This window comes from Pristis pectinata, chromosome 21 (genome assembly GCF_009764475.1).
Source record: "Pristis pectinata isolate sPriPec2 chromosome 21, sPriPec2.1.pri, whole genome shotgun sequence".
Taxonomy (NCBI): Eukaryota; Metazoa; Chordata; class Chondrichthyes; order Rhinopristiformes; family Pristidae; genus Pristis; species Pristis pectinata.
Window position 1 is genome coordinate 196,276 of NC_067425.1, and position 19,976 is coordinate 216,251.

At 42.6% G+C, this 19,976-nt stretch overlaps 1 protein-coding gene across 1 annotated transcript in view; it reads right to left on the reverse strand.

Moving 5' to 3' along the window:
* The window catches only part of LOC127581280 (integrin alpha-E-like), a 345,660-nt gene that overhangs the window by 164,920 nt on the left and 160,764 nt on the right, over nucleotides 1-19,976 (reverse strand). The window contains exons 15-16 of the mRNA XM_052035523.1: nucleotides 9,732-9,935; nucleotides 3,452-3,582 (exon numbers count right to left, since the gene is read on the reverse strand). Of these exons, the coding sequence (XP_051891483.1) occupies nucleotides 3,452-3,582; nucleotides 9,732-9,935 (335 nt within the window). The remainder of the gene's footprint in view (nucleotides 1-3,451; nucleotides 3,583-9,731; nucleotides 9,936-19,976) is intronic.

A 19,976-nucleotide genomic window follows, 5' to 3' on the forward strand; every position in this document is an offset into this window, starting at 1 on the left:
CTCTTACCCTTTATGCACCTAAAAAAAAAGTTTGCAACCTTTCTTTATATTATTGGCTAGCTTACCTTTGTATTTCGTCTTCTCCACCCCCCCCCCCCCCCCACCCACCCACTATAGCTTTTTTACTTGTCCTCTGTTGGTTTTTAAAAGCTTCCCAATCCTCTGGCTTCCCACTAATCTTCGCCATATTGTATGCCTTCTCTTTTGCTTCTATGCTGTCCCTGACTCTCCTTGTCAACCATGGTTGCCTCGTTCTCCCCTTTGTGTTCTTCCACTTCTTCCTTGGGATAACATTCTGCTGTGTCTCCTGAATTATTCCTAGAAACTCCTGCCATTGCTGCTCCTCCATCTTCCCTTCTGGTCAACTCTTGCCAGCTCCTCCCTCATGCCTCTGCAGTTTCCTTTATTTAGCTGTAATACCATTACATCATATTTCAGCTTCTCCCTCTCAAACTGCAGGTGAATTCTATCATATTATGGTCACTGCCTCCTAAGAGTTCCTTTACCTTGAGCTCCCTGATCATTTCTGCCTCATTACACAACATCAAGCCCAGAACTGCCTGTTCCTTCGTGGGCTCTACCACAAGCTGCTCTAAAAAGCCATCTCACAGACATTCTACAAATTCCTTTTCTTGCAGTCCACTACCAACCTGATTTTCCCAGTCTACCTGCATATTGCAGTCCCCCATGATCACTATAACATCGCCTTTCTCACATGCCTTTTCTATCTCCTGGTGTATTTTGTATCCCACATCCTGACTACTATTCAGTGGCCTGTACATAACTCCCATCTGGGTCTTTTTATCTTTCCGGTTCCTCAACTCTATCCACAAAGTTCCACATCTTCTGATCCTACATTGCTCCTTGCTATCAATTTAGTTACAATTTTTACCAACAAGGCCACCTCTCCCCCTCTACCCACCTGCCTGTCTTTTTGAATAGGATGCGTATCCTTGGATGTTTAGCTCCCAGCTCCTATCTTCTTTCAACCATGTCTTTGTGATGCCCATGATATTGTACCAATCAATTTCAATCTGCGCTGTAAACTCATTTACCTTGTTACGTATGCTGAAGACATTCAAATACAACTCCCCCAGTCCTGTATTCACCACCTCCCTTCTCAAAGTCGTCCCTGTGTTGCCTGGTTAGATTCTAAACCCTTTCTAAACTCTCTGTCCTATCTTTTATTCTGGAGACTTTAATAACCTCTCTTGCACTTCCCTTTAACTTCTTGCACAATTTTCCATGCCATTGAACCCTCCCCTCCCCTGTCTCTTGCTCCTATTTTCTTGTGTTCTTGTGTTCTCTTATTATTTATTCTTCATTACTTGTGCTATCATCTCAACAATCTTACTGCAAATGCTATGTGCAATCAAATAAAGAGCCTTAATCTTTGATTTTTTTTACAATTCTTATTTACTCTGGATTCACTTTCTTCTACATGTTTTTGTTCATATTTTCTTTGCCTTCCTCTCACACTTTGATTGTCATTCTCCCCTTCACTATCCTGTGCCACCATTCTGTTATTTCCTTTTGATTTATTAAGCATCCAGTCACTGGTACCCTCTCCCCAGTCCTCCCTCCCGCTCCCTCCTTCCCTCCCCCTCCTCCCCCTCCCTCTTCCCTCTTCCCCCTCCTCCTCTTCTGAACCTTAGCAACTTCTCTGCCTTATGTAATTGCCTTTATTTAAGTTCAGGCTTTTGGGTTCTGACTTGCATCCCTCTCAAACTAAACACAAAAACACAAAATTAAATCATGTATATACAATGAATCATTGCGAAAAGGCGGCAGCCATTCAGCTCATTAAGTGTATGAAGGGCCCTATATAGCAATCTATTAAGGCCCATTCCCCTGAGCCTTGTCAAATGCTGATCCAATTTTCTTTGAAAGTTCTGATTAACTGATTAACTCTGGTTTCACCATTCTGAAAGGAAGTGAGTTCCAGATGATCATTCTCGACATTTTTTTTGTCATATCCCCCTTGTATTTTCTCTTTACTTTTATCTTTGCTCACTGAGCATTGAACCATTTGCTTATGAAAACAGTTTCTCTCTACTTACCCACCTCAATTTTCTACACCTCTATCAAATCACTCCTCACCTTCTTTGCTCCAAGGAGAACAATTCCAGCTTCTCTAATCAAATTTTTTTCTGAAATTCTTCATCGCTGGAGTCATTTTAGTGAACAATGTGATCACTTTCCCTAGACTTTTCGACTATGAAGTTACTTATTAACACCATCCCATTGCAAAAGCATAAAACAGCCTCCTCTTGGATAGATCGTAACAATGATATCCTTCTCTTACATTCCAGGTTCTTGTCCGGCTCAAGAAGATGTCTCAAATGCTTGCACTAAGTAGGGGGAACATTGTTTTGTGCTCTCAGTGCAGTTGCAGAGAACAATATCTACGCCCTTATTATACTGTCCTCTACCACTACCACATGGCTTTTACTCCCAATGTTGTAAGGTCTCTTATACCATGGTGCCACGGTCAGATTGTCCATCCTACTTGGAATCTTTGTTCTTATCTCAATGGACCGTGAGTACCTTGTACCTGTTGAATAAGGTCAAAGGCAGGAGTTCTTTCATCACCTGTTTTTGAATTCTATTTCAGTTTTTCATAGAAAGGCCAATGGTTGTAGACAATGGAGAGTAAAATGAGCTTTCAAAACTGAGAGACATTGATTTTTTTCAGCATTTTCTATCTTAATTTTTAAGCAATAAAGAAATCAAGGATTTGGGGAGAAAAGTTGAAAAAGTTGGAGATACAAAGGAGCCATGATCTATTTATGGTGGAGCTCAGCAAAACAGGCTTAAGGTTTAAATTAACTATTTTTATCCTTATTGTTACTTTATTATTCTGTTACTAGAATGTATGCATTTTACAATAAAAAACAATCCACTGTTTAAAAGTTGTCTTGCAGATAAAGACTTGTTTTTGACTCCCAGCAACCTTAGCAGCAGAGGGGAGGAGCCAGCACAGTTTCAAATCCTATTTCTGCTCAAATCAATCTGACAAGTTATATAGGCAACAAACCATCTGCTGGAGCAACTCAGTGGTCGAGTAGCATCTATGGGAGGAAAGGAATTGTTGACGTTTCGGGTCGAAACCCTGCATCAGGACAGAGAATGGAGAGGAGAGATGGCCAGTATAAAGAGGGAAAGAGAGTGCATCTCCTTCTCCTCTTTATACTGGCATCTCCCTTCTCCACTCTCAATCCTGCTGCAGATTTTGACCCGAAACACTGACAATTCCTTTCCTCCCACAGATGCTGTTCGACCCACTGAGTTCCTCCAACAGATTGTTTGTTGCTCAAGATTCCACATTTGCACAAGACATTTTGTGTCTCCAAGTTATATAGGCAATTTTGAGCATTAAAAAAAAGTAAGCAAAAGATTTCAGTTGGGTAACAAAATGATTTGTCAAAATGTATTATATATGGCTACATACCTGAGCACCACAACATTGTCCCTTGCACTGACTGTTATATCAAGTAGCCCATCTGCATCCACATCTGATGTGCCATCTATTGATTGCCCAAAGTATTGCAGACCAATCATCACATCCTTCCCTTTTATTCGCTAAACAATGCAAAGAGTAAAATTTGCATCAGAAGAGATAATGAATTAAACCATTTCCTGACCACTTACTTGCCCTTTTTTCCCTCATTATCAGATCCAGAATGTACAGACCCATGTATCCTTAACTAGAAATTTTAGTGGACACTAAATACAATATTGCTGAAAAAACACGATGATACTGGAGGAACTCAGGAGGCCATGCGTGGAGAAAAACAGACGGTCAACGTTTTGGTCAAAACCCTTCTTCAGGACTGAAGATAGGAAAAGGGGAAGCCCAATATATAGGGGGCAGAAACAGAGCAGTGAAAGAGGGGAGGCGGGGTAGGCACAAGATGCTGATAGGCAGATGCAGGTAAGAGATTGTGATAGGCAGATGCGGGGGAGGATGGGAGAGCAGATCCACCAGGGGATGCGTCAAAGGTATGGAAGCAGGCGCCCCATGGTCTGCTCCCATGATGAGGCTTTCCACCCCAGGACATCCGAACCACCAAGGCTTTCCCCCTACTGTGGTCAAGAGAACTTGCATCCACATCTCTGCCATTTCCTGAACCTCTGCCCTCACCCCACCCCTCCCAGGCCCAACAGGGATAGGGTCCCCCTTGTCCTTGCATTTTATCCCACCAGCCTATGTATCCAAGAGGACCTCCGCCACTTCTGCTATCTCCAATGGGACCCCACCATCAAGCATATCTTCCCCTCCCTACCCCTTTCTGCCTTTCGCAGGGACCTGCTCTCTCCACGACTCCCTAGTTCACTCCTCCCTCTCCACCCATCTCAGGGACTTTCCACTGTCCCCGCCATAGGTGTAATACCTGCTCCTACACCAACTCCATCACCTCCATCCAGGGACCCAAACAGTTCTTTCACGTCAGACAGAGATTTACCTGCACCTTCCCTAATATCATCTATTGCATTCGGTGCTCCTAGTGTGGCCTCCTTTATACTGGCGAGACCAAACGCAGACTAGGTGACCGATTCGTATAACACCTGCGCTCTGTATGTAACCGCGATCTGCATCTTCCCATTGCCAGTCAATTCAACTCCCACTCCATCATTGATATGTCAGTCCTTGGCCTCCTCCGCTGCCAGGAGAAGTCCAAATGCAAACTGGAGGAACAGCACCTCATTTTCCATCTCTTACAGCCTAATGGCATAAATATCGAATTCTCCCACTTTAAGTAATCAAACATGTCTCCCCCTACCCCCACCATGCCTCTTCTTTTTCTCCCTTTCCTAGCCTATCTCTCTTTTTTTCCCTTGCTAATGTTTTTTTCTCTCCTCCCCTCCCCCATAGGGTGCCTGCCTCCACATCCCCTTCCGAGTGGTGCTGTCACATTCTCGAACCCTTAATTTGACCTCTTCCATTATGTAAGAGTAATAGAACTGTATAGCATGGTAAAAACCTCCCACTTGCTGGAGGTTCCTTTGCCCACAAACAACCTAGCTCAATCAACCTTTGCAAGCTCCTGTCTAATACTGTCAAAATTCATCTTGCCCTAATTCAGAACTTGAACCTGCAGACCATATCTGTCCCTTTCCATAACTATTTTAAAACTAACAGAACTGAAATATTTGCAACATCGCTATAGCCCATATTCATACCAACCAAGATGTATTTCCCAGCACCTGACCCATATCCCTTTAAACTCTTGTCATCCATATATCTGTCCATATATTTCTTAAATGCATCTAATGTACCTGCCTCAACCACTTCCTCTATACATCCACCACCTGTTGTATAAAAAAGTTGCCCCTCAGGTTCTTATTAAACCTTTCACCTCTAACTTTAAAACTACGTCCTCTAGTTTTCAATTCCCCAACACTGGACAAAAGACACCCTATCTATGCTCCTCATAATTTTTTATACCTCATTGAGATCACCCCTGTCTCCCATGTTCCAAGGAATAAAAGGCCCAGCCTGTCTAACCTCTCCCTATAACTCAGTCCCTCGAGTTCTGACATCATCCTTGTAAATCTTTTCTGCATTCTTTCCAGCTTAATCATATCCTTCCTATAACAAGATGACCAAACTGATCACAATACTCCATGTGTGGCCTCACCAATGTCTTGTACAATTGCAACATAACCTCCCAACTTCTATATTCAGTGCCCCGACTATTGAAGGTCAGCATGCCAAGAGCCTTCTACACTGCCCTGTCTACCTGTGACTCCACTTTAAGGGAACAATGCATTTGTACTCTAAGGTCCTTCAGTTTTACAACAGTACGCAGGGCACTTCTGTGCAATGTAAAGGTCCTACCTTGATTTGTCCTTTCCAAAATATAACACTTCTCACTTATCTGAATTAAATTCCTCAGCCCACCTACGCATTGATCGACATCCTGCTGCAATTCGTGATACTCTTTTTCACTGTCGACGATACCACCTATTTTGGTGTCATCTACAAATTTCCTAACTATTCCTCATATATTCTCATCCAAGTCATTAATATAGATGACAAATAACAATTGCCCCAGCACTGAACCCCAGGGCACACCACTAGTTACAGACCTTCAGTCTGAGAAACATCCTTCCACCATCATTGTCTGTTTCCTGTCATTCAGCCAGTTTGCTAGGTCTTCTTAGATGCCATGCGATCTAACCTTCCAGAGCAGCCTACCATGCGGAACCTTATCAAAAGCCTTACTGAAATCCATATATATTACATCTACCACCCTCCCCTCGTCAACCTTTCTCGTCACTTCATCAAAAAACTCAATCAAATTTGTAAGAAAAGATCTCCCATGCACGAAGGCCTGCTGGTTAACCCTAATCAACCTCTGCCTTGTAAGCATATCTTATCCCTCAGAATGCTTTCCAGCATCTTACCTACCATAGATGTTAGGCTAATGGGTCTATAATTACCAGGTCTATCCTTATAGCCCTTCTTAAATAAAGGCACAACATTTGCTATCCTCCAGTCTTCTAGCACCTCGCCAGAGGATAGCGATGTTGCAAATATCTCAGTTCTGTTAGTTTTAAAATAGTTATGGAACATGTATGGTCTGCAGGTTCGAGTTCTGAATTAGTGCAAGATGAATTTTGACAGTATTAGACAGGAGCTTACAAAGGTTGATTGGGCTAGGTTGTTTGCGGGCAAAGGAACCTCCAGCAAGTGGGAGGTTTTTAAGAGTGAGATAGCAAGAGTTTAAGGACTACATGTTCCTGTTAAAGTAAAAGGCAAAGCAGCTGGCAGCTGGGAATCCTGGAAGTCAAGGGATATTGTAACTCTGGTCAAGAAAAAGAAGGAGGCTTGGGTCAGATACAGGCAGCCTGGATCAAGTGAATCACTAGAGATACTGTATATAGAGGATGCCAGAGTGTATTCAAGAAGGAAATCAGGAGGGCCAAGAGGGGGCATGAGGTGGCTCTGGCAGAGAAAATGAAGGAGAATCCTAAGAGATTTTTTGTATATTAAGGGGAAAAGAGTGACTAGGGTGAGAATAGGGCCCCTCAGAGACTAAGATGGAAATCGATCTGTAGAGCCACTGGAGGTGGGCAGAGCTCTCAATGATTATTTCTCCTCTGTTTTTACCATGGAGAAAAATGTGAAGACTTAGGAAACTGGCAAAGTTAATGGAGATGTTTTCGGAACAGTCCATAATACAGTAGAAGAGGTGTTGCATGTGTAAGATGTATGAAGGTAGACAAATCTCCAGGTCCAGATGAGAAGGGAAAGATTTAAAGGGGATCTGAGAAGATCAGATATCTTTATTAGTCACATATACATTGAAACACACAGTGAAATGCATCTTTGCGTAGAGTGTTCTGGGGGCAGCCTGCAAGTGTCGCCATGCTTCTGGTGCCAACATAGCATGCCCACAACTTCCTAACTCGTACATCTTTGGAATGTGGGAGGAAACTGTAGCACCCAGAGCAAACCCATGCAGACATGGGAAGAACATAGAAACTCCTTACACACAGCAGATGGAATTGAATTCGGGTCACTGGCGCTGTAATAGTATTGTGCTAACTGCTACGCTACATTTGGGCAGGTACATGGATAGAAACTTTTTGAGTAATATGGGCCAAATGCAGGCAAATAGGACTAGCTCAGGTAGGCTTGGTCAGCAGGGACAAGTTGGGCCTAAGTCCTGTTTCCATGCTGTCCAACTCTTATGTTTCTATTATACTTCATTTGTGGAAAAAAATTAATTTTCAATTTCAAAGCATTACAGTTTAATGCAACTCTCTCTGTATTAATATAGATAATAACACATCATTCTGATTACAAGTGCCCTGTAAATGTTAACAGTGCTGCATTGTTTGTCAATCTCAGCTCTCAAAAGGAGCTTACAGTTGAAATTCATGCATCTGCCTTCTGTGTCGCACTTTAGCACAACCCATTGCAGTATGTTAGCTGATATTACACTGAATAAAACATTTCATACATTTCTCTGAATAAACCATACATAAAAATGTAATTGAATACAAATAGCAATAAAAATAGACAAACTAAAAAAATAAATCTTCAATGGCTCAAATCCAAAACTCTGAGTAATGGACAGCAATCATGACTGTTGATTAACCAGTGCCTGCTGATTACAATGCAGGTAATTTCATCGTTATTGCTCATTGGAATTATTTTAGCATCCAGGCAATGTTAACTATGCTTTTGTTTGGCTAAATATATTGTCAGTGACTGCCACAAATTAAGCTATCCAGCAATTCTTAAAGGGAAAATAACTGGAGGTCTGTGACCAGTGGTGTTCTGCAGAGATTGGTGCTGAGATATCTGTTATTTGTGATATTGGATGAAAATATAGATGAGCTGATTAGCAAGTTTGCAGACAACACAAACATAGGTGGTGCTGTACATAGTGAAGAAGGTTGTCAAAGGATACAGCAGGATACAGGTCAGTTGGAGATATGAGTAAAGAAATGGCAGATGGAGTTTAAACTGGGCAAGTGTGAGGTGTTACACTTTGTAAGGTCAAACATAAGGGAAAAGTACACAGTAATTACAGGAACCTCAGCAGCATTGACGTACAGAGGGATCGTGGGGTGCAAGTACATAATTTTCTGAAAGTGGCAACACAAGTAGATAGGGTGGTAAAGAAGGCATATGGCATGCCTGCCTTCATTGGTTGAGGCACTGAGTATTAAGAAGTCATGTTGCAGCTGTATAAAACTTTGGTTAGGCCACATTTGGAGTATTGTGTGCAGTTCTGGTTGCTGCATTACAGGAAGGATGTGGAAGCTTTGGAGAGGGTGCAGAAGAGGTTTACCAGGATGTTGCCTAGATTAGAGAGTATTAGCTGTTAGGAAAAGTTGGACAAACTTGGATTGTTTTATTTGGAGCATCAAAGAGGCTTGGGTGGGTGGGGGGGGGGGGGGGGGGGGGTTGGTGGGGTGGAGATCTGATAGAAGTTTATAAACTATGAAAAGCATAGATAGGGTAGATAGCCAGAGTCTTTTACCCAAGATGGAAATGTTAAGTACCAGAGGGCAGAGCTTTAAAGTGAGAGGAGGAACATTCAAAGGAGATGTGCTAGGCAAGTTTATCACATAGAGAGTGATAGATGCCTGGAACGCATTGTCAGTGGGGTTGGTGAAAGCAAATATGACAGTGATGTTTAAGAGGCATTTAGACAGGCAATGAACATGCAGGAAATGGAAGGATCTGAATCATGTACAGGCAGATGGGATTAGTTTAATTTGGCATCATAGTTGGTACAGACATTGTAACATTCAATGGCACATTTCCTCTCTCTTGCAATATATGATATCGCACAGCTGGTGACTGAAGCCAACCAATATGGAACAGACTAGACTGTATATCATAGCCCCTCAAAGATGATGGTGGAGGCCATTATTGCAATACTAAATGCTAGGACAGTTTTGGATTTCAAAACATCAAAGGTGACTATATACATTGGGGTTTGAAAACACTGAGGACTTAATCTTCCCTCCAATATCTCGTTTTCAATATCTCCTTCAACCTATCAATCTTTTGATTTCTCCAAAGAAAGTTCTTTGCTTACCATGATGAACAACATTCCTGTTTGTGATATTACTAGGGTCATAAGCTTCAGAGGGGTGAGGCATGGCCACTTTTGGAGACTGCTCTTCAAGATAGACACTAATATAGAGAGGCTGGAGAGCCTGAATACTATCAATCGCAATTAATCTCCTGTAGGTAACCTTACCTGAGAATAAGTTTTGTGGATGCCATCCCTTTTCCCATTAAAGATATAGATGCTGCCACAATGATCTTCCTCCAGTGGAGCTCCAATAGCTACATCATTGTATCCATCCTTGTTAATGTCACCGATGTTTGCGATGGCAAACCCAAATCTGGCATTGGAAACACCGACTTCTCCTGTCAAACACATCTCACCATCAAAGAAACCCTGTTAAATTAAAAATAATGCATGAGGAGCTGAGGTATCATGAAGACAAGGAAACACGTGAGTAGTCCATTAAACACTGCTTAAGCCACAACTGGAGCTTTGTATATTTTCTGATCATCGGCCTAAAGGTTGAAAGCAATAGCACTAAAGGTGTGAAGGTGATTTACAAGGATGTTGCCTCGGATGAAAATTGTAGGAGAATTCTGAGGAAAGGTCCCTGACCTGAAACGTTAACTGATTGTTCTTCTACAGATGCTGCTTAACTGATTGAGTTCAAACAGCATTTCTGTTTTTGTCTGATAATTATAGTGTGAGGAGAGACTCCCTGGGTTGGGGTTGTTCACTTTGGAACAAAGGGACTGAGAGAAAATTTAACTGAGGTATATAAAATTACATGTCAAAACATTCTAGGTATGTTAACAGGTAGTGGGAGAGGAGGGGCTGTTCATGAAGCATGAGGGCTTGGCTGAATACTAGCCAAATATTTTAGATCCATAGAGACATACAACACACAAACAGGCTCTTCGGCCCACCCCATCGATGCCAACTATCCAATATCCATTTATTCTTTTTCAATCTTTTTATTAATTTTCAAATTAATACAGACTAATATATATATAACATCGGTAATTATGCACGTAATACAAAGAGATCAGGAGGATAATCATGACATATATAGACATAAAGAATAAAAAAAACTATTCTAGGCCCCATGGTTTCTTGGTAAACGAATATATTATAAAAAAAATCAAAAAGAGAAAGAAAAAGATTTATTATATAAAAAAACCAAATCAAAAAAAAATTATAAGTAATAAAACAAAACAAACTAAAAAAAATTTCAAAAGAAAAAATAACTGGACTGATATTTCTCGATGAACAAAGAGCATTACTATGTCGTCAACTCCGCTCCTCTAAGTTCAAAGATTATTGAAAAGGGATCTATATCATCTGAAAATATTGAATGAATGGACTCCAACAGTGTCAACAGTGCCACTCCTAATTTTTTCTAAGTTTAAACATGATATAGTTTGAGAAAACCATTGAAAAGCAGTGGGAAGTATTGGATCCTTCCACTTAGACAAAATGGATCGCTTGGCCATTAATGTAACAAAGGCAATCATACGACAAGCAGCAGCAGATAAGTGGCCAGATTCCATCACTGGTAGCCCAAAAAGTGCAGTGATTGGGTGAGGTTGTAAATCAATATTCAATACAGTTGAAATAATGTTTAAAATGTCTTTCCAATATTTTTCCAAAAGAGGACAGGACCAAAACAATGTGTCAGGGAAGCCACCTCCGAATTACATCTATCACATACAGGATTTATATGGTGATAAAAACGGTCTAACTTGTCCTTCGACATATGGGTCCTGTGAACCACCTTAAATTGTATCAAAGAGTATCTGGCACTCATTGAAGGTGTATTAACTAATTGAAGAATTTTCTTCCATGACTCTGTGGGTAAAAGTATCTGGAGTTCTCTTTCCCATTCATTAATTTTATCAAGTGTCTCTGGACGTATTTTCATAATTAGATCATAAATTATTGCTATCAAGCCCTTCTGATAGGGATTAAAGCCTAAAATTTGATATGGAGTCGGAAAAGAAGGCATAGTAAGTTTTAAAAAATTTCTAATCTATAAGTATCAAAAAAAGTGTGATCTAGGCAAATTGTATTTATTAGACAACTGTTCAAAAGATAAAAAAACAGTTATCAATGAATAAATGACGGAAACATGTTATTCCCTTCAATATCCATTTATAATAATCCCATTTACCAGCATTTGGTCCACAGCCTTCTCTGCCTTGGTGATTCATGTGCTCATCTAGATACCTTTTATATGTTTGCCTCCGCCACTCTCTCAGGCAGTGCATTCCAAACTCCAACCACCCTCTGCGTGAAAAAATTGTTCCCCAGATCCCCTCTGTAGTGCTTACACATGAAGATAAACCTATGGTTATAGACATCTCTGGCATGGGGACATATTTACCAATGTTTACCCTGTCTATCCCACTCATAATGTTGACCACTTCTATCAGCTGCCCCCACCCCAGCTTTGTCTGCTGCAAGGAACACAAACCATACCAATCCTATCTCTCCCCATAACTGAGATTCTCCATCCATCATGTCCATTCTATATTGAAGCAACCAAAACTATATTGAGGCACAAAATATTCCAGATGAGACCTCACCAATGTTTTATAAAGCTGTACCATAACTTCCCTACTATTATATTCAATGCCCTTGCTAATGAAAGCTCACATTCTGTATACCTGATCATCTTCAGGGATCTTTGAACATTTACAACAAGGTCCCTCTATTCCTCAATACTCTGCAAGGCCACACATCATTCATTGTGCATGTCCTACTCTTAGTTGATGGTCCAAAATGCATCACTTTACATTTACCAAGATTAAATTCCATCAGCCTTTGCTCTGCCCAGTTTACTAGGTGATCGATATCTTTCTGCAGCATCAGACTATCTTCCTCACTATCCATAACACTACCAATTTTTGTATCATCTGCAAACTTACAAATCATGCTTCCTGCATTAGTGTCAACATAGAACAGTACAGCACAGGAACAGGCCATTTGGCCCAAGATGCGCCAAACTAATTAAACTGGTAATTAAATGCCTAACTAAACTAATCCCTTCTGCCTACACAATGTCCATATCCCTCCATTCCCTGCACATTCATGTGCCTGCCTAAAAGCCTCTTAAACGCCTCTGTCATATTTGCCTCCATTACTACTCCTGACAGTGCATTCCAGGCACCCACCACTCTGTGTTAAAAAATTCCCCTGCATCTATGGAGGGAAATGAACAGTCAACGTTTTGGGTTTAGACCTTTCATCAGGACTAGAAAGGAAGAGGGCAGAAGCAGGAATAAAAAGGTAGGGGGAGGGGGTGGAGCACAAACTAGCAGATGATAGGTGAGTCCAGGTAAATGGGTAGGGGAGGGAAGAATGAAAGGGAATAATCTGAGAAGCTGGGAGGTGATAGGTGGGAGAGGCAAAGGACTGAGAGGCACTGTATGTCGTGAAATTTGTTGTACTGCTACTGCAAAACAGTACAAAGACATAAAATTACTATGAATTACAAAATAAATTATGCAAAAGAAGGAATAATGAAGTAGTGTTCATGGACTGTTCAGAAATCTGATGGCGGAGGGAAAGAAGCCGTTCCTAAATCATTGAGTGTGCTCCTTCATAATTTTATTAGTTTCAAAATAGTCATGGAAAAAGATAGGACAGTCCTCAAGTTCAAGTCCTAAACTGAGGGAAGTCTAATATCGATGGCATCATACAGGAACTTTCAAAAGTTGATTGAGAAAGGCTGATTGTAGGAAAAGGAACTTCTAGCAAGTGTGATAATGTTTAAGTGAGATAGAAAGAGTTCAGGGGCAGTATGTTCCTGCTAGAGTGAAGGGTAGGCTGGCAGGATTAGGGTTGATGAGGGATATTGTCCAATGTGCAGGATAGAAAGAGGTGCAGAGGGCTGTAGACTCAGCCAGCTCCATTTACAGGCACAACCCTCCCCACCGTCGAAGATGTCTTCAAGAGGTGGTACCTCAAGAAGGTGGCATCCATCATTAAGGACCCTCACCATCTGGGACATGCCCTCTTCTCATTACTACCATCAGGGAGGAGGTACAGGCCTGAAGACCCACACTCAAAGTTTTAGGAACAGCTTCTTCCCCTCTGCCATCAGGTTTCTGAATGGTCCACGATCCCATGAACACTATCTAATTATTCCTCTTCTGCACTGTTTGCTTGTAACCTATAGTAATTTTTATGTCTTTCACTGTACTGCTGCTGCAAAACAACAGATTTCACAACATGTCAGTGATAATAAACCTGATTCTGATATTGAGGCTCTGGTCAAGAAAAATGAAGCAGATGTCAGTTTATAGGCAGCAGGGATCAAGTATTGGTTTATTATCTTCACGTACCAAGATACAGTGAAAAACTTGTCTTGCATACTGTTCGTACAAATCATTTCATTACACAGTGCATTGAGGTAGTACAGGGCAGAAACAATAGCAGAATACAGAGTAAAGTGCAGGTAGACTATAAGGTGCAAGGTCATAACAAGGTAGATTGAGGTCAAGAGTCCATCTCATCATATAAGGGAACTGTTGAATCCCTTAGAGCATAAGGGACATAGGAATACATTTAAGAAGCAAACCAGGAGGGCAAAAAGTGTACATGAGGTATCCCTGACAGACAAGATAGAATCTGAAAAGGGTTATTAAGAGTTAAAGGGTAGCTTGGGAGAGAGCAGGTTGGGAGAGAGTAGGTTGCCTTAAGGATCAGTGTGGTAATCTATGTGTAGATGACAGGAGATGGGCAAGGTCTTAAATGAAAACTTCTCATCTGTATTTGCAAGGGTTAAGGACATGTATAGCATGGGGACCAGAACTGCACACAATACTCCAAGTGCTGTCTCACCAACGATTTGTACATGATCTGCAACATGACATTCCAACACCTATACTCAATGCCTCAGCTGATGAAGGCAAGCAGACCAAATATGCCTTCTTCCACACTCTGTCTACCTGTGTTTCCAGTTTCAGGTATATGTATTTGTACCCCAAGGTCTTGCTATTCAATAACATTCCCCAGGGCTCTGTCATTCACTGCACTGGTTTAACATCACTTCACCCTTGTCTGAGTTAAATTGCATTTGCCATTCCCTTGCCCACTTTCCCAGTTAATTTAGACCCTGTTGGAAATTCTTCATTGTCCACCTCACCACCAATTTTGTTGCCATCTGCAAACTTGCTAATCATGCCACCTACAGTATATATAAAGGACCCAGCACCAATCCTTTCTGCACACCACTGGTCTCCAATTTGAAAAGCAACCATCCACTACCACCCTCTTGTCTTTTACCACCAAGCCAATTTTGTATCCAATTTGCTGACTCACCCTGGAACCCATGTATTATAACCTTCTGGACCAGCCTATAATACAGGACCTTGTCAAAGTCCTTGCTAAAATCCATGGAGACAATGTCCACCGCCTTGGAGCAAAAAACAAACTGTTGGAAGAAGAAAAACAAAACTGCTGGAAGAACTCAGCAGGTTGAGTAGCACTTCAGGAGGCAAAGAAATGGTCAACATTTTGGGTCTGGACCTGCATCAGGACTGAGAACGTAGGGGGAGGATAGCCAGTATAAAGAGGTGTGAGCGTGAGACGAGAGCTGGTAAGTGATGGGTGGAACCAGGTGAGGTGGGAGATGATAGGCAGATGAAGCCAGGAGGGGGAAGGTAGAGACAGAGGCTGTGATAAATGGAACCAGGTAAGGAAGGGATGATGGATGGAACCAGATGGGGGAGGTGGAGAGGAAGCAGGAAGTGTAGCCCAAGGGAAAAGACCCAGGTGGATAGATATGTGGATGATGGGCAGATGGAAACAGGTGGGGGAATATGATGAATCTAGGTAACAATGGGGGGGTGGAGGTGGGAAGGAAAGGGTGAACTAAGGGAGAGAGAACCTAGGTGCACTGCTAGGAGTGGGAAAGGAACACTGGGGGTGGGGGTTACATGATATTGGAGCTCCTCCAGCAGTTTGTTTTTCACCAGATTCCAGCACCTGCAGTCCCTTGAGTCTCCAAACGTTTGGAGGAACTCAGTGGGTCAGGCAGCCTCTGTGGAGGCAAAAGGATGGTCAACATTTCAGGTCAAGATCCTGCATCAGGACTTGTCCTCGTCAATCCTCTTGGTTACCTCTTCAAAAAAAACTCAGTCAAATTCGTGAGGCATGATACCCCACAAACAAACCCATGTTGATTCTTCCTAATCAGTCCTTGCCTTTCCAAATGTAAGTAAACCTTATCCCTCAGAATCCCTTCCAGTAACTTTCCTTGCATTGATGTAAGACTCATTGGCCTGTAGTTTCCAGGTTTGGCCTTGCAGCCCTTCTTAAATACAGGTCCAACATTAACCACCCACCAGTCTTCTGGTACCTCACCAGTGGCTAAAGAAGGTACAAAATTCTCTGCCATAGCCCCAACAATCTCTTCCCTTGCCTCCCACAATGTCCTAGGATACAGCTAGTCACATCCTAGGGATTTAACCACATTTGTCTGTTTCAAGACCACCAACACCTCCTCTTTCATGATATTGATATGTTTCAGGACATCATTGTTCTCTTCCCCAAATTCCCTATTTTCCATGACCTTTCGCATCGTAAATACAGATGAGATATATTCATTTAAGACCTCCCATTTCCTGTCACTCCACCCATAGATGATCACACTGATCCTTAAGGGGACCTACTCTCTCCCAAGTTACCACTTTGTTCTTTATATATTTAGATTCTTTTAGGGTTCTCCTTTATCTTATCTGCCAGAGATATCTCATGTCTGCTTTCAGTTCTCCTAAACTTCTTGTGTTTTCCCTTGTACTCCTCAAGAGATTCTCTTGTTCCCAGCTGTCTATACCTGACGTAGACCATTTTTTTGTCCTGATTAATATCCCTAATCAACTAAGGTTCCCTAATCTTGCCAGCCTTGCCCTTCACTCTGACAGGAACATGCTGGCCCTGTGCTCTCACTATTTCACTTTTAAAAGCCTCCCACTAACCATACATCCCTCTACCTGCTAACGGCCTCTCCCAACAACCTTTGCAGGTTCCCACATCATGTCATTAGCCTTGACCCATTTTGGAATTTCCAAATGGACCTGTCCTAACTTTTCCATAACTATCTCATTAATTGTGCACAACATTGTGGGCTAAAGGGCCTGTACTGTGCTGTAATATTCTATGTTCTAATTATTCCATAATCAACGTGTCTGGAATGAACTGGCAGAGGAGGTGGTGGAGGCAGGTACTGTCAAAACATTTATAAGGCATTTGGACAGGTACCTGAATAAGCAAAAGCATAGAGAGATATGGAATTAATGTTGGCATTAATTTTAATGATTAACAATTGTAATTTGGATGAGAATGTTGGGTGGCAATATTAACAATTTCATTGAGAATATAGTTGGCAGAGTTAGTAAGTTTGTGGATGACACCAAAATTGGTGGTTTAGTTCAAGTTCAAGTTCAAGTTACTTTATTGTCATTCATCCATATGCCATAAAAACACATGGCGGAACGAAATGTCATTTCCCCCAGCCTCACACAACAGAAGACATACAATAAACACAGACAAAAAAATTGTGCAAGTACAAATAATGCAAAAAACGGTATATACAGAATACAAACTCAGCGCAGAGTTAGTGCAAAACTGAGCTGGACGAAGAAAATACAAAACTCAGTGTGTTACACTAATTGTATAAACATGTTCAGCAGCAGCCAAAGTTCTTATACGCCATTGTGCAAACTAGGGCTCTTGACTCGGCATTTGTCTGAAACTGTCTCCAGGCTATTCAGGAGCCTGACAGCCAGGGGGAAAAACTGTGTACAGTCTACTAGTTCCGACCCGGATGCTCCAGTAGTGCTTGCCAGACGGCAGTGGGACAAACAGGCCGTGGGAGGGATGAGAAGGGTCAACTGATTCTGCAGACCTTGCGTGTGCATCGTGTGTTGTAGATATCCAGGATGGAGGGAAGAGGTACTCCAGTGATCTTTCCAGCTGTACTCGCAATTCTCTGCAAAGACTTATGGTCAGAGATGTTACAGTTGCCATACCAGGCAGAGATGCAGCTGGTCAGGACACTCTCAATGGTACCCCTATAAAATGTGGTGAGGGTGGGGGAGGGCAGGTTTGCTCTCTTCAGCCACCATAAAACGTGGAGACGCTGCTGTGCCTTCTTGGCAAGAGAGGAGATGTTGGTTGACCAGTACAGGTTGCCTGCTATATGTATGCCCAAGAACTTATAACAGCTAATTGTCTGTACAATAGTGCCATTGATGCACAGGGGTGAGTGGTCAGCCTGGGCCTTTCTAAAATCCACAATCATCTCCCATGTTTCATCCACGTTCAAGGAGAGATTGTTGACTGAGCACCAATCCGCCAGCCTCGCCACCTCCTCTCTGTAAGCTGTTTCATCGTTCCTGCTGATGAGCCCCACCACTGTTGTATCATCAGCAAATTTGATGATATGGTTGGAGCTTGAGTTGGCAGAACAGTCATGTGTCAGCAGCGTGAACAGCAGTGGACTGAGCACACAGCCCTGGGGGGCTCCAGTGCTCAGCCTGGTGATATTTGAGATGGTATTTCCAAAATGAACTGACTGTGGCCTTTAGAGAGCAAGTCCAGAATCCAATTGCAGGTGGAGGTGCTTAAGGCCCAGTAGGTGTAGCTTCCTTATGAGGTTCTGTGGGACAATAGGTTAAAGGCTGAGCTGAAGTCTATGAAGATCATCCTAACATAAGTGTCCTTTCGATCCAGGTGAGACAGGGCCAGGTGGAGGGCAAAGGACACTGCATCTTCGGTTGACCGATTGGGGTGGTATGCAAACTGAAGGGGGTCCAGTAAGGGAGGGAGAATGGATTTGATGTGTTGCAAGACTAACCTCTCGAAGCACTTCATGATGACTGAAGTCAGTGCCACGGGGTGGTAGTCATTTAAGCAGGTTACATGCGTCTTTTTAGGCACTGGTATGATGGTAGTAGATTTGAAACATACGGGGACAACTGCTTGGCTCAAAGAGACGTTAAAGATGTCGGTGTTATAGTGGACAATGAAGAAGGATATCTATGGTTATAGGACCTTGATCAGCTGGGAAAGTGGGCCAAGGAGTAACAGGTGGTATTTAACTTGGACCAGTGAAGTTTTGCACCTTGGTAAGTTAAACCAGGGCAGGACTTGCACAGGAAATGGCAAGGCCCTGGAGAGTGCTGTACATTATAGAGACCTAGGGGTACAAGTACATAGTTCCTTCAAAGCAGTGACACAGGTATACAGGATGATGAAGAAGGGAATTTGGCACACTTGCCTTCATCGATCAGAGCATTGAGTACAAGAGTTAGGATCTCATGCTAGAGATGTGCAAGATAATGGTGAGACTGCACTTGGAGTATTGTGTGCAGTTCTGGTCACCCAACAATAGGAAGGATGTCAATAAATTGGAAAGGTGCAGAAAAGATTCACAAAGATGTTACCAGGACTGGAGGCCTTCAGTGGATAGGCTAGGGCTTTTTTTCCCTGGAGTGTAGGAGGCTAAGAGGTGAACTTGTAGAGGTATATAAAATCATGAGGGACATGGGAATGAGCGAGAAGCGAGTGAGTGGAAGCAGCCGAGGAGTGCCGAACAGGTAAGTTTTTTATCTTCGAACGGTTCAGGGATAGCGGGGAGTAACTGCGCAGGCACGTGACGTAGTCAGTAGCGCGTGAACAGTTTAAAAAGAAGACTGCCATAACCAGCGGGCAGCGTCGGAGCGGGCAGCTGAGTGAGAGGGAGCAGAGTGTTTTGGGCTTTGGCTCAAGGGGCTTGGGCGTAAAGGGGCGAGGCGCGAGAGTAGCTGGTAGGTAAAGGTAAGGTTTACCTGTTATCTGTTATAAATTTTTAAGTAGGATATAACTAGGTAGGGAAAGAATTAGTTCAGATGGAGGACATGATGGTGTGCTGCAGCTGCTTGATGTGGGAGCTAGTGGACACTGCTGTGGTGCATGGTGACCACATCTGTAGTAAGTGCTTGAGGCTGGAGGAACTTCAGCTCAGAATTGATGAGCTAGAGTCGCAGCTTCAGACACTGCGAAGTATCAGGGAGGGAGAGAGTCAAGTAGATACTGTACATCAGGAGACAGTCACCCCCCTTACAGCAGGTACTTCTGTGGTCCAGGAAGTAGATAGAAGGGTGACTGTCAGGGGAGAGAAAAGGAAAAAGAAAACGAACAGGCAGATAGTGCAGAGGACCCCGGAGGCTGTTCCCCTCAATAACAGGTTTTCCGCTTTGGAAGATGTTGAGGGGGATCACCTGCAGGGATCAAGCAGCAATAGCTAGGTCTCTGGCACTGGGACCGGTCCTGCTGCTCAGAAAGGAAGGGAGGAGAAGAGGAAGGCAGTAATGATAGGAGACTCAATAGTCAGAGAAACAGATAGGAGGTTCTGTGAAAGTGAGCATGAATCCCGGATGGTATGTT